The 14,540-nt window shown below is 58.5% G+C and overlaps 1 protein-coding gene across 4 annotated transcripts in view; it reads right to left on the bottom strand.

The window, feature by feature from the left end:
• Positions 1-10,881, bottom strand: part of BAIAP2 (BAR/IMD domain containing adaptor protein 2) — a 50,528-nt gene extending 39,647 nt beyond the window's left edge. For all 4 annotated transcript variants that reach the window (XM_072880753.1, XM_072880756.1, XM_072880754.1 and 1 more), the window contains exons 1-2: positions 10,777-10,881; positions 852-927 (exon numbers count right to left, since the gene is read on the bottom strand). In XM_072880753.1, coding sequence (XP_072736854.1) covers positions 852-927; positions 10,777-10,848 — 148 coding nt within the window. In that variant the 5' untranslated portion in view covers positions 10,849-10,881. The remainder of the gene's footprint in view (positions 1-851; positions 928-10,776) is intronic.
• Between the last annotated feature and the right edge of the window lie 3,659 nt (positions 10,882-14,540).

Raw genomic sequence — 14,540 nt, 5'->3', positions numbered from 1 at the left:
CCGGCACAAAGCAAGGCAGCACAGATCCTTCCCAAAGGTCGTATTTCAAACGCCGTCGTTTAAGAACATGAGACACCAAAATATTTTTTTTCCACTGGCTTAAGATTATGACAGCTTCTTCCCTTACAGGCATATTCACTGAACCAATTAAAAAAATAAAATCCAGGAGACATGTGCAGCGCAGCTCTGAAGCGAGCAGAGCCCTCCCTGGCAGAAAGCAGCTCCCTCTGGGGTCGAGCAGAGCCTGCCTTAAACCTCCTTAAAACCGAGCCGGGGAGGGCCCAGGCAGTACGCAAAGCCATTTTAAGTCAAAATAGTCCATTTCTGGTTTTCATCAATTCGTACTTTACTTTTGATCATTTAAATCTACACCTCCCTAATGGCTCCCAATAGGGCCCTGTATTCCCAATCAAGAGCTGCCACCAGTATTTTTAGGTTTTTGCCTTCTCTTCCAATGCATTCTTCTGGGCAATTTGAACATTTCAATAACACATCTTTAAACAGAACTTAAAAATCTTAATTCTAAATATTTTGAAGTAACATTTAAAGATAAACTGGTTGGAGATGTATTTGTTATCCAGTTGCCACCCAACATTTTATCACTCGAATCCTTTCCACATTCATGGCCCCACAGCAGGCGCACGCCTTGCGCGTCCTAACAACGTGAGCTTTGCATCGAGGTCCAAGAACCATCTCCCCAGTTTCCTCCCCTCACCCCCCTTGGGAACAAAGAGCATCCCAAGCTGGTTTTCCAGCTTTCCTCCCTTCCGAGGCCATGCTGTCCAGCCAGACCCTCACCAGCCTTGCAGCCATTTCAGCAATAAACACATCAGCGATGCCGTTTCACTTACTTGCTAAGGCTTTTTCATAGGTCTTCCCCATAGAAATGAAATTCCTGAGGCTGGGATTGAACTGCTCCATGATCGTCTAGAGAAGAGAGAAGAACATCATCAGGGGTTAGCAGAGATGATGGGGAGCTGGGCAGAGCAGCTCTGCACTCCCCTGGGGCAGCCACGCTGAACTCAATGTTCATCGATGCAACAACAGAAGAAAAAAAAATCCTCCCACACCTCTCAGCAGCTCAACCCAAGCTCCCCGACATCTGCAGGAGGATGCTGGTTTTACACCAAGAAGCCTTAGGTGTGCCCATGTATTGCCAATAATGCACAAAAGCAATGGCCCTATCGGCCTAGAAGGGCAAATATTCTTCTCATTTTGGGTAACTCAAGAGTACAGGATCGGAGCAGTGCAGAAGTAGCCCAACGCTAAACCAAACACTACGATAAGAGCTGTCGAACATAGCCAGGACGTCAGCTGAACACAACGACCCGTGCTGCCGCTTCAAGCCATGCTTCCTCCAGCCCTTTGCGAGAGCGGGCTGGAGGCACCTTCACCTCCCACCGAGGACAATCGCTCCAGAGGGCTCTTCCCCACGCCAGCTCCAGCCGGTGCCCTTGGCACTGCCCTGACACCAGGCGAGAGCAGAGCCTGGATGCAGCACGGGGGAAGATGCCCCAGGTATCCTCCCTTCATCCCGCAGCTTCATTGAGGAAGACCAAGCTTGGGTTTTGAACGCCAAGCTTGGTCTTCCTCAAAGAAGAGCATCAATAACAAGGTGGGTCTGCAGTGCCCCAGCACGAGACGCCTTGTGCAGGTGCTTTACCATAAGAGATAAGCGAATGCCCCAAACCAGAAAATTATCAGATATGGCAAATATAATCGCAATAATAACCATTAAGTGGCTGTTTGAGACAGCAGGCAACAGCCCTCAGACCAACCATGAAGTTGACCTGAGTTCTGGGAAATGATGGCTGGTGATGTCCCACTCCCGGGATGGCCTCAGAGAGCAGCATCAGCTTGGTCCATCACGGACAAGCAGAAAGGGCTGAAGAGCGGTACTCGAAATAACCACCAAGGAGCTGAAGACAGAACAAAGCCACCATCGTCCCCGCCGAGCTGGTGCCAGCCACGGCTGAAGCCACGTGCAAGGAATTACGCCTCGGTCTCAAAGCACTTGGTGTCACTTTCCACCTGCCTATAACTGCATAAATTAGGGCGTTGGTGAACACCAGAAGCGCTGTCTGACGGCTTTTCCTCCCTCGCTTTAAGGTCCTTATTTAAACATGGGGGGGGAAGGAATAATCGGATCACAAAGAAGAACAGCTCTTTGTACGTTTGGCACAGCAGCTACTGACCCTCCCCTGCCAGAGCCATTCAATCCCCGGCACCGATAGCATCTCTCAAACCAGACACCGATTCCCAGCCGAGCTGTGGAAGAGACAACAAAATCTCCATTCTCTCCCCGTGAATCCCACCTCCGGACCAAGCCCGGCTGCAGCAGAGCAGCCCCGGAGCTGGTCCCAAGCCCCTGCCCCACCTCAGGGACAGCCCCTCGCCCTGCCCCGACAGCCTCCCACCAAGGGTACCGCCGAAAAATTACATTTAATGCCTAAATGTCCCTGCACCCCCCGAGCAGGGATGCACGGGCATCCCCTGGGAAGCGAGGGCTCTGCACCCCCCACGCCGCGCTGCTGGCAGCGTCCCGTCCCAGGAAGGGGAGGGAAGACAACAGACAGACACTCATAGCGAATAAGCTGATTAAGCATCTGTCACCTCATCTGAAGCTGGCCAAACACTCTAAAGCTCATTTTCTGCCTGAGGCATTTTTATCCCGAGTTCCTGCTGCCTGTCCTTTGGAGAGTGTGACAGTTTAATTTTCTTCCGCAGGTGCATGTGTGCAAGGCTCAGCCAGCGCCTTCCCCCGGCTCAAAACAGCCATTTTCTAATTTCAGTGAGCAGGAACCCATGCGGGACGCCAGCCCGGAGGCCAGGGTTGAGCATGCCGTTGGGGGGGGGCATCACCTAGGTGCTGGTATTTGTTGGCAGGAGAAATCCTTCTGATCCTCCAAGGAGCAGACGGCAGCAGCCCGGCTCCTGGCCGGAGCACTGGGTTGAGGACGGCTGCTCCGAGGCCGGAGCACCAACCCAACCCAGGCTGCGATGCCCCAGAGCCACCACTCCGCTGCCCCAGCTGCTCTCGGTGCTTTCGGGTCCATCCCACAGCACCATACGCAGCCCTGCGAAGGGCAGAAGATGATTCCCAGAGATGTGACAGGCAAGGACGAGGCTAACGAGAAGCTTCACTGCTAATTAAGGCTGCAGGTCAAGCTACGCAGCAACCGAGTGCACATGGAAGCTGCTCTGGGGCAGCGCAGAGCAGTTTAGTGAAGACGCTCAGCTTGAAAGGAGAAAATTAACCTGTAGCAACAAGCCACGTAGCGAGTTGTTCTCCCTAATTGTAGGAGACAATTGCACAGGAGTTAATTAACACTGACAAGCATTGCTCCATCCTTCCCCCATCACATTTAACTTCAGTCAAAAAAAATCCACCTGCGTTATCCCACGAAGCGGCTGGAGGCATGGGATCGCTGCCCACGGCGGGGACAGGGACACGATCCCGCTGCCAGCAGAGCTGTGGCTACAACCTCCACCATGCTCAAGCTCAGCCTGAGCAGTCTCAAGCTGAATAACATTTATGCAGAAGAAATATTGGCAGAATTTCTGTGGGGAAGGGATTTTTAAACAGTTTGCTAGGTTAAGTGCAGTAAGTGTTTATGTATATGTATGTATACATGTACATATAAATAAAATTATTTTTGCAGCAGTGCCTATGTAAACATCTCTTCCTGAAGCACAAAGCTTAGCGAGTAAATGGCAGAATAGGATCCACAGACAAAGCATCATCCACAGAGCAGGAGCACCGGCGACCACGGGCGAGCACCGGCCGTCCCCGCGGCACGGCACAGCGCGCTGAGCACGGGCAGGCGCAGATGGCAGCGATGGGGAGCAGCCCCCGGGAGGGCAGCGCCGTGCCCGAAGGCTTGAAGCAGCTGAGCTGCGGGTCTTGTGGGGATGGACGCGGTGGCACAGATTCACGGAAACCCCCTTTCAAAATTCAGCGCATCTTCCCCAAACTGGAGAGAACCAAAGCATGACTCAGCCCCGGCGGCTGCCGGCACTGCTCAGGGCAGGATCCTGCTCCCCGCTGACCGACAACAGCCATTTTAAAGCAATAAAGAGGAAAAAGCCTCCAGAAAGGGTTCCACTGATCAGCTGAAACTCTTTGCTGGCCAAATAAAACTCGTGAAACCTTAGGAGGAAGTTTGCTGAAAGTGTTTAAGACATTGTCTGGAGTCTCCAACAAAGCCGGGCAGGATGAGGGCACTGAAAGGGCTCTTCACTACAGAGATAAAAATAGAGTTTTTCAAGCCACCTTCTCACTCCCAGGGTGGGAAGGGAAGATGGCTCCAGAACTAACACACTTTCACATCCCTCTCCAGGTGGGAAGCTGAAAAGCCACCAGCTGCTAAGGAGAAATACTGAAAAATAAACATATTTATGGCAGGGAATATGCTCAGCAAGCAATCGCTTTGCACGCCCGAGTCAGCCCGCAAGGTGCTGTAACTGCTCCCGTGACGCTGCAGGTCGCATCGCTGGTGGATGCACTCCCCAGCCGCCCCCCACCCTCGGCCCCACGGAGCGGGGAGGGCAGAGGTGCCCGCGCGGGCTCGGGCAGGGCTCTCCTTCAGCTGGCGAGGTGAGGCCGGGTTTGCGGGACACTACAGCAAAGCTGATATTCAGCAAAATTCTGGTAATGAAAGCAAATCTCGTTCTCCCTCAAATTTTGCTCCATCAGCACCACCCACAAGTTGTTTGCCTTCCACACGCCGCCTGGGCAGAGTTTAGAAAAACACAGACAAAAAACCTGGCAGCTAAAGGTTGAAAGGGCTTTGCTTTGTTCCACTGCACTAAATTCCCTGGGTAATACCACTCAGCTCTCTGGGATTGGCACGGCTTTATTCAGCTGCCAAAAATGAAACTAATGCAAAGCACGAGGTCTTCAGGACGTAGTCCTGCTGAACTAGGGGGAGAAGAGGCAACAGAAAATAAGGTCCCCGTCTCTCTAAGTGCCCTCCACGCCAACAGCGAGGATCTACCGGCTGCTCCGATGCTGTAATAGTCAGCCCATAAGTAAAAGTTTAAGTCCTCCCAAGAACGAGCTGGAAATGGAGCTGGTTCGTTGTATCAGGTTTCTCCTGCATAGGAAAGACCTGCACAACACCTCCTTAAGGGCTTTTAAAAACAAATTTAAAACCAGGCTGCACAGTTCTCCCCAGGTCCATCCCCACAGCCTCCCAGGTAGCTCCTAAAACTGAATACAGAGCAAAATAAAAAGCAGGCGCTCATTTGAGCTGCTGGGGCAGGAGAGGGTCAGCGGCTGCGGTTTGCTGGGCACCCGGGCTCCGCTCCACCGGCAGCACCGGCTGCGGTGCCTCACCACAGGGCTGGGACAGGACCTCACCCCGCACGGCTGCGTCAGCCCGTCGGCAGCGCACGCGCTGCCCCGATTACGGTGCCGTAATTACGGCTAGGCTTCGCGTCCAGCCTCTCCTCCACACAGCAACACGGCAAAGGGCCGGACAACCGGGGATCAGCGCGAGGAGGCTCCCGGGTTTGTCCGAGGGGGGAGCGTCACCACGAATGCCGCAGCGTGCGCCGTGCCCCAGGCTCCTCTCCCAGCCACCCCCACGCAGGGACAGCCCGCGCAGCGCTGGCTGGGGACATGCTGGACACCTCAGCGAACACAACTATGGACTTTGAGCTAAAAACCCCCAACTTCAGCGTTTTCCTAGTACCATTCTTTGCCGCCCGTACGCAGCAGGAAGGCACAATGGCTCCTTGCGAGACTGATGCTGCAGTGGCGTGGGTGGCCTGGCCTCAGCCTGACACCCACAGCTTTCCTGGGAGACTCACGGGTGACAACGAGATGTTATGTGACCATAACAAGTGCCATCAGAGGGGGCAGCACCACGCGACTCTCCATTACGCCACAGTCACGCTGCAAAAGCGGCTCAGCTATAAGGAAGTTTTGTTTCTAAATGGGTCAGCCCTGCTCCAGGAATACTTTTCATTATTTCTGTATTAATATTTAATGCCCAAACCCCAGCGCTGCCTCCATCTCGGCTCGTCCTGCCCTGCGCCATCAGAGGACAGCCCCATAGTTTTAAGAGCCAAGTTTCTGCTGGGAGGGGAGCCTCGCTGGACTCGTTAGCAGGGCTGATTTCAATTGCTTACAACACACCCAACCTTGCAACTCTGCCACTGGGATCATCCCCATCTCGCCGAAGTCCATGGTATCTCGGTGTGCCGTAACACACAACACGGCGGCAGCGTTTCACAACCCGAGCTGCTGACGGCTGCTGCGCTGCATCCCTCCCTTGCCGCCGGCGAGCCTACCTCGCCGAGCGCTCCCAACGCTCCCTGCGAGCCCGCGGGAACGGCTGAGCCGTTGTCCTCCAGCTAGGGCTCTCACAAGGTCCTGCCCCAAAGCCAGACGGCTCAGCACAATCTTTACTGGAGAAAGAGCTCAGGAGCGAGGGAGCCTGAAAAAAAAAACCAAACCCAGGGTCCACATCTAAAGTAATTTAATTTCTACTAGCTGTCATGTCAGAGGATGAAGGGACCCAAGTTTCAGGGCTAGAGCTCTGAACATCTTTGTCATCGGGATCTGGGCTTGAAGGAAACCAGAGCGGGGACCTGCGCGGTGCACAGAGCCCACCCAGCACGCTGGCTCACAGCACCCACTGGGGAACCCCTCATCAGTGCCCCCAGCAGCCACCCCTGCAAGGCAGACCTGTCCCCCAGCCCCCGGGGCTGGGATCTGGGCTGCCAAGCCGGGACAGTCACCCAGCCCCCTCCCCGCAGACCTCGCACCAAGGGACCGGACTCGGCCAAAGACTTCAGCTCCAGGAGCTCAGCGCAGGAGGTGTTTGCTGTGAGCTGGCCTACGCCGCACCCTGCCCTGCAACACGAGCAGCACAGGAGTGAAACCTTAGCCATGAGCAGACTCAACACATCAAGGCACCGAAGGCAAAGCCAGCGGCTGCCTCCATCCCAGGAAGCAGCATCTCTCACCAGCAGGAGCTGCAGGCAGCACGGGAGGCGATTTGGGGTACCTTAGGCAAGCAAGGAGCTACCTGTCTTATAATACTTAATCCACAAGTTTCAACAGTTTGGAGATGTACCATCTCAGAGCCGCATCACCACCCCGGTGCCAAGCCATGCGGCAGCGCAGGAGCCGGAGCCGAGCCCACCACGCTGCGGCCAGCCCGGCACAAAGTCTCACTTCAAATGGACTCGGCTGCAGAACCAAGACGCCTACAAAGATGCAACTCTGGCAAAAAGCATGCTGCCCTATAAAAACACCGTGGCCCTGGGCCCTGCTCACTACAGGATGACAAGCCTGGCCTCCACCCTGCCACCCTCCGCAGCCGTTGCTGGGAAAGGAATTTTGCAAAGCTTGACCCGCTCCCCCGGCAGGCGCACGGCACCCACTGCCCGCGGGAGCAGGGTGCTGCCATCGGTCACAGCCATGCAGCGGTGCCTCCGACCGCACCAACGCCCCGGTCAGCTCAGAGCCCTGGTGCCCAGCCACCAGGTTCCCCACATCTGGGGTGCGGGAAGCCCCAACGCAGGGAGCAGAGACAGCGAGAGCACAGCGCATGGAATTCGGGAGTGGCACAGGCTGATTCCAGGGGCCAGCTCCTTCCCCCGTCACGCTGCATCGTCCCCCCGCTGCCAAACACACCAAGCCACCCACAATTTCCCTTCTGATTCACTTGAGCAAGAATCCCTCCCCTCCCCTCTAGACTTGGAGATAACGAGGCAAGAGGCTGTTATGCCGGCAATAACATTTATTACAGCTGATGTGTAGCAAATGACTACCAGGAATTATGCCTGCATTTGTGCAAGACAATTAGGCTTCGAGTTTGGGGTGTTTTTAAGCAAACACCTCTTCAAACGCGGAGCTATTCATACACCATTGCAAAACGATCTTCCACACGAAGAAATAGCTTTAAAATGAAATGGAGGTTAGCCTGTAAATGGCAATAATCTAATCTGTCATAAACGAGACAGATTTGTCTTTGGGGGAAAGACGAATTGCCAGTCCCTCCTTTCTGCAAAGACAATCCCGTGCAAGGGACGAGCGGGGCTCGGCAGCGGCTGCACGGGCAGCAGCCCGGAGAGCTGCCCTTCCACCGAGCGGGCTGACCCCGCACCGCAGCCGGAGAGGTTTCAGCCCCCCGTGCTCGCAGCAGAGCCCAGCCCAGCAGCTGCACCACTACGACGGGGTCCACGCGAGTGAATCAGCACCGGGGATGGTGGGGTTACGTTGGCAGCAGGTGCCAGCAGCCTCCGTCTCCCTCTGTAATTACTACACATGTGTAGGCAGCTGCCTGTAGTGGCAGCATCGGCAAGGGGGCGGCTGACAGCTCCTCCACCATCTCATTAGCACAGTCACTCCGAGGGCGAGCACTGGTTCTGGAGAGTTATTACAATGGGCTTCCCGAGCAGAACGCCTCGGGAAAGCCTGCACGGGAGAGGGTGCCTGGCACGGGGAGCTGCTGCAGAGAGCTGCCTGCTCCTGCTCCAGACCTCGCAGGGAACCGGCTCGACCCCCTGGTCCGGCTGCTGCCAGAACCCCGGCAAGACAACAGCAGCAGCTGGAAGCAAAGCACGGGGCTGCCGCCCGTCCCGCAGCCCTGCGGCTCGGGGTTCGGGGGCTGTGAGGAGGCAACGGCCAAACCTCCCCCGGCATCGTCCCCCTTCCTTGGGGTTGTCTCCTCCTGTCCACAGCAGTGCTCAGGCTACTGCACATACCAGTAAAAAAACCACTTCTGCGATGGGGATGCGAAGCACCGGGGCTGGTTTTGGACTGGGAGACTCCAAAGCTTACGGAGCTCCGGAGAGCCCACACAGACAGTGCTGTCCCTGAGCCTCCAGCCCTCGCGCTGGGCTCCAGGAGGTCAAAGAAGCCCTCAAAGAAACAGGCAAACACCTAGTTCCTGCACACACCCCATGCCACACATCTCCAGAGGCCAAGAAAAGCACCATCTTCAGAGGAGAAAAGGCTCCTCGTTCACTGCAGGACACGCAAACAGAGTCGGGACCATCCTCCTCCAGCTCCCAGCGCAGAGACGCTGATGTTGAGTAAAACCGCAAGATCTGCCTCCAGCTCCATGCCCTCACTCCCTACACCCCAGCTGCTCTCACTAAAACACCGAGAAATTAAAGTGTCCACTAACTGATGGAGACCTCTGGGCTCCTCTCAAGTCCTTCTTTGGGTCTTGGGGCCAAGAGGCCCCCGTGCACCCTCTGCACTTCAGCCAGGCTTCGATGGAGACGGCCCTGCCGCTTGCTCCGGGACGAGGGCGCTCAGCTCCGTCTCTAGATCCGCAGCTCACACAGCGCAGGAACGACGAAGCCGATGGCCAGAGGCAAGAGAAGAGCCCAGCCAGCGTTCACCCTTCACCCCTCGGCTCTCGGGGGAACAAGCGTCACTAAGCGCAGTTGTTGCGATGGCCCACGAGCCGCCCCACACGCTCCGTACAGGGCTGCGCCCGGGGAAATTGTGACCCACTCCGCAAACCTGTTATTAGCACAGGTCTTCGAGGACAACACACCTCAAACAACTGAGTCACCAGCTGAAACAGGAACTGTCCCCAGACCGAGCACACCACCACTCAGTGCGGGAGAGCCGGGTGACAAGCTCCAGCCGCTCTCGCCCTGTTTGCCCAGGCAGGGCCGAGCCATGGTGACAGGCAAACACTCGGCTCCCTGGAGGGAAAGGCTCCCGCCTGCGCGGGCGCCTGACCACGTCGACACCCCGCGGTGCCGGGCTCTGCCCAAGTCCAAGAGCAAGCCGCACGGCGGTGAGTCTGGGTACGTCAGCCGCATTTAGAGGGTGGAAGGGAGTCCCAGACACCCAAGCCCCAGCTGTAGTTAAACGCCGTAGCCAGAAAGCTCAATTCGCAGACCTGCTCCACATTCAGAGCAGCCAAGATTCTGGGTGCCATTAGCTCTGGCTGAACAGCTGTTATGCCCCAGGATCCCAAAACCCAAGACTCTAGAACTTCGCTACCTTGGTATTTTTGTACTCAATTTTTCTATCAGACTTTTTTTTTTTTTCTGCTTAATGCTCCCAGGTAACTCAATCTAACCACTTAAAATGCAGGAAATCATGCAAGCTTTCCAGTTTAACAAATGACATCCTGCATTACATGTTAGGCTAGAAAGGTTTTATTAGACTTGGTCACAGAACCCAGCAGAGCAGAAACCACTTCCTTCACGAGGAAAATTAAAGCACATAAATTATTTTATTTTTCTCATGACACCGGGAGCAAAGCAGGAAGGGGGAAAAAAAAAAAATCGAGAGATTCACAAACTCCAGCCGTAACCCAGACACAGCCAAGGCTCTGATCGCTTTTGGCTGCTGCAGAAAAGCGAGTGGCGGCCGCGGCTGGGCTCGCCCGCCCCGGACCGGGGTGGCCCGGGGACAGCACCGCCCGCCCGTGGGTAAGGCCAGTCCCCCGCGGGCTCCCGGCCCCCGCGGGCTCCCCCACGGCGCAGCGGCCGGGGGGCTCCGGGCGCCCGGCGCTGCCCCTCGCTCCCTCCCCGCTGCCGGCTCCGGAGCGGCGGGGCCCCGGGCAGCCGCTCCCGCCCCGGCCGGCTCCGGGCGCTCCGCGCCGGCAGCCCGAGAGCGGAACCGGCGGGAGCGGGGGCGGCCCCGGCCCCCGCGGCGCCTCCGCCCGCCCGCGCCCCGCAGCCCGCTCTGCCCCCGCGCCCGGCGGAGGACGGGCGGGAGGAAGAGCGAAAATAAAGGCGAAAAGCCCAAAGGAAGCGCAGCGGTGCCCGGCACCTGCTGCCGGGGCTCACCTTGTAGACATTCTCGGTCAGCCGGTGCACCTCCTCGGAGCGGGACATGCCGGGCGGGCCGGGCAGCACCATGGGCGGGCGGCGGCGGCTGCGGCGGCGTCGGGGGCTGCGCGGAGCGGCGCGGAGCCGGGCGGGGGGCGCGGAGAGCGGCGCGGAGGAGCGGCCGCGCCGCCTTTTATCAGCTCCCGGCGCCGCCGCCCGCCCCGGCCCGGCCCGCGGGGAGGAGCCGCACCGAGCCGGGCGGGGCCGGGCGGGGCCGGGCGGTGGCGGCGGGGCAGCGCCCGAGCGCGGCGTGGGGCCGGGGGGGCCGGCGGAGGGAGGGCTGCGAGCCCGGGGGGCAGGAGGGGTGCACCGCGCTGTGCCCCCTCCTGTAACCCGCCTCCTGTACCCCGCTGTGCCCCATCCCCTGCCCCGTCCCGTACCCCATTCCCCTTCCCGAACCCCTCCCATAGCCCATTCCCTGTCCCGAACCCCATTCCCCATCCTGTACCCCTCCTATACCCCATTCCCCATCCCGTACCCCATCCCATACCTCCACTATGCCCCATAACTATCCTACGCCCCCTGCTCTACCCCATACTATAGGCCACAGTACCCCATCCTATACCCCTACTATACCCCGTCCTATATCTCTCGCTGTAACCCACATCCCTGAGATACCTCATGCCACAGCCCTGCTGTACGCCATGCCCTCATTACACCCCCACGCCGTCCTGGCCCTGGTGCTGTGCTCCGTGCCCCAGTTGCGCAGCGCAGGGTGGACGGGTGAGGAGCGGCTGGAAGGGGAAGAGCAGCCGGTGGTTTGCAAGGTGTTGGTTTTATACAGGGAAAGGCGGCAGATGCCATCCAGGAAGGCCAGGAGAGCAGAGCTGGGACGAGCAGTCGCCACGGTGCGTGGCCAGCCCGGTGCGGCACACCTCACGGTGCTTCTCCTCAGCCCGGAGCAGGGCTTGGGCCGGGGGAGACCAGCCCAGGCAGGAGGAGAGGCAGCCCTGCCTGCCCTCTCGCTGTCCCACCGCTGTCCCACCGCCTGGCCAGCCAGGAGAGCCGGGCGCACACCTCGTCACCCCACAGGCACTGGGAGCCCTCGGGAGCCCCTTGCCAGCCCTCCCGGCCGTCAGGTCCCTGCGGGACAGCGAAGCTGTGGGTTCCCGTCCTTCCCATCCCTCAGGCCAGCGGCAGCAACGTTTGCACAGGTCCCGAGGGACGTGAGGAGCGGGGCCGTGCCCTGGAGCCAGCACCCCACGTCCCCTGCCTTACAGCCCTCCCCACCGTGGCCGCTGCTCTCCGCAGGGTGACCCATGGTTAAAAGGGAGCTTTACGCGGCCGGGGCCGTCCCCGCGTGCCTGTGGCCCTACAGAGGAGGAAGACCTGGAGGGCACTGGCCACAAACTGCCACCGGCTGCCTTGTTCCAGCCCTCGGGCCGAGCCTTCCTCTCCTTCCTCTCTCTCCTCTCTGCCTCGAGAAGCAGTGAAACAGTTAAGCAGCCGAGTGTGTTTTTCTCCCTTGTCTCCTCCATCAATTCCGAGAACAAGGAGCCCGAGTACCCGAGACGGTCAATACCTTGGCCCCAAACCTCCTGTTTCTATTCCCCTTGCTGCCTCCCATTCTCCATCCCAGCCCCGGCGAGGAGAAGGGAAGGCACTGAACGTGACCGCTCACTCTGGCCACATTTGGGTCCCATTTTGGCTTCTACCCCCTCAGAGGTTTCACACTCCAAAGGACAGGGAAGAATTTACGACCCCTGAGAAGGGGTTTTCTCATTTTTCTGGAGCGGCCGGTTAACCCTTTCCCACGAGGACGGAGAAAGAGAAGTATCAGCGGGACATAACCTCGGGGGGGACCAGGGCACAAGGCTGCCACGGGAGACGTTCCCAGGAGGGATGCCCGGCTGTGCCGATGCAGGGACCTCGCAGTGCCCCTTCCCCGCTCGAGCCCGCTCCATCCCGAGCGGCCAGGCTGCCGTCGGCTCTGGCGGGATGCCGCTCCCTTGGCCAGACACCGGCGCCTCGCTGGCTTTCCAGTGCCAGCAAAGGATTTCAGATCCAGCGTCCGGGAAGAGAGTGCCTCTATCTGCATCTCCATCACCTTATTTTTAGTTACGTTATGTAAGTTCTTCGCTACGTCATGGATGTGGGGGGTTCTTGCATCTAATTCCAGTGTGACAGCCCAGCAATTCAAACAAGCTGTTCCTCTGGTGAAGAAGATAAAAGGATTTGTAATTTCTCATAATAAAAGAGGCCTTTTGGGACGACCCTCCGAGCATCTCTCGCATCTAGGCCTGCTTTCAGACAGCCGCTCCACTTTCTTCCCACCCTCTGCTTCTCCTTATCCCCAGGAAATCTGAGTACTGAAAACCTTTCTCCCTGGTACCCCCCTGCTCCCAAAGCGACTCTTCGGCTGGAAGCAGCCAGTGATTTCTTATCCTCACATTAAGAGGCAGATTTACCCAATTATCATTGCCCCTGGCTTTTCCCGTGTCACAAACTCCTGATTGGCAACAGCTGCCCAGGGCTGGTCGATGCTGCCTGTGCTGCCCGTACTGCCTGTGCTGCCTGTGCTGCCCGTGCTGCCTGTGCTGCCCGTGCGGCTGTGCCGGAGCCCAAGGCAGAGCTGCTGCCCCGCAGCTGCCTGGAGCACCCTGGGAATTCATGGCAGGCAAAAACCTGCCTTTGCCTTGTGCCGTAACATTTGCTTTGATGGTGGTTTTTTATTTTTTTTTAGCTGTCTTTTTGTCAGGGTGATTCACTGCCCAGGGCTCGGCGGCAGCTGGAGCGTGCCCAGGGTAACCATGGTGGCAGAGTCCCTCACGGGTTACCTAAATCCCCGCGGCACCTCCCGGCGCTTCTTGTGCGCCCTTTCGGAAGGCAGGGACCTTCCACCGCGGGGGCTGCGCCGGAGAAGCGAAACCCGGTGGGTGCAACGTGGGAAACCCGCCACGCCAGACCTTTAACACCACCGACCCAGAGACGGCCTCACCCGCCCTGGAGCTGGCACCCGTCCCCGTCCCCGGAGCAATCCCCGCGCTTTGCAAAATCAGGGTCTCTCTCCGGGGTGACGGCACATCGGCACACACGCAGCACCGGCCACCTCCAGCCCCGGGTGGAGCGAAGTTGCTGTGGCAACACCAACTTATGTAATCCACCCCGCTCGGCTGCAGGTGTGGGGAGGAAATTGTGCTATTTTCGAAGTTTCATTAGGTTCCTTCTTAATTACCAGCGTGGCGTCACGCCAGCTCTCCCGGCCGGGTCGCACGCCCCAGCGCAGGGACCGAGCACCGTGCCGGGGCAGCGATGGCCGAGGGCAGCGGTGGCACGGGGCAGCCGGGGACGGGCAACTGGGTTTCCAGCGAGGTGGGAACACGTTCGCACCTCCCCGTGCAGCCCACGGGTGCGGTGGCTGCCCCGGGAGGGAGGGGTGGAGGGAGGTGGCTGCAGGGCGGCATAGCTGCCCAGGGAGGGGAAAACGATGCTGCACGGGGTCAGCGGGAGCTGCCGCATGCTCAGTGCCTCAGGAAAGCCTCCTGTGACACAGGAGAGAGGAAAAAAATAAAGCCGGGTTATAATCCCTCATGCCTTTGAACGTGACGTGTCGCCAGCCGATACAGAGAGGAGGAAACAGAGGTACAGCCCCCCACTCCCGCCGACCTCCCACGTCTCTGCCAGGAGCCCCGACTCGGGTGCAGGGGCCCAGGGAACGGCTCCGGGTGGTCGCCGCTTGCTCCTTGGCACCTGGAAAGAAGACGGATGGTGTCAGAGCAAGA

The sequence above is a fragment of the Ciconia boyciana genome, chromosome 16, assembly GCF_034638445.1.
Source record: "Ciconia boyciana chromosome 16, ASM3463844v1, whole genome shotgun sequence".
Lineage (NCBI taxonomy): Eukaryota > Metazoa > Chordata > Aves > Ciconiiformes > Ciconiidae > Ciconia > Ciconia boyciana.
This window is presented reverse-complemented; position numbering and strand designations above follow the sequence as displayed.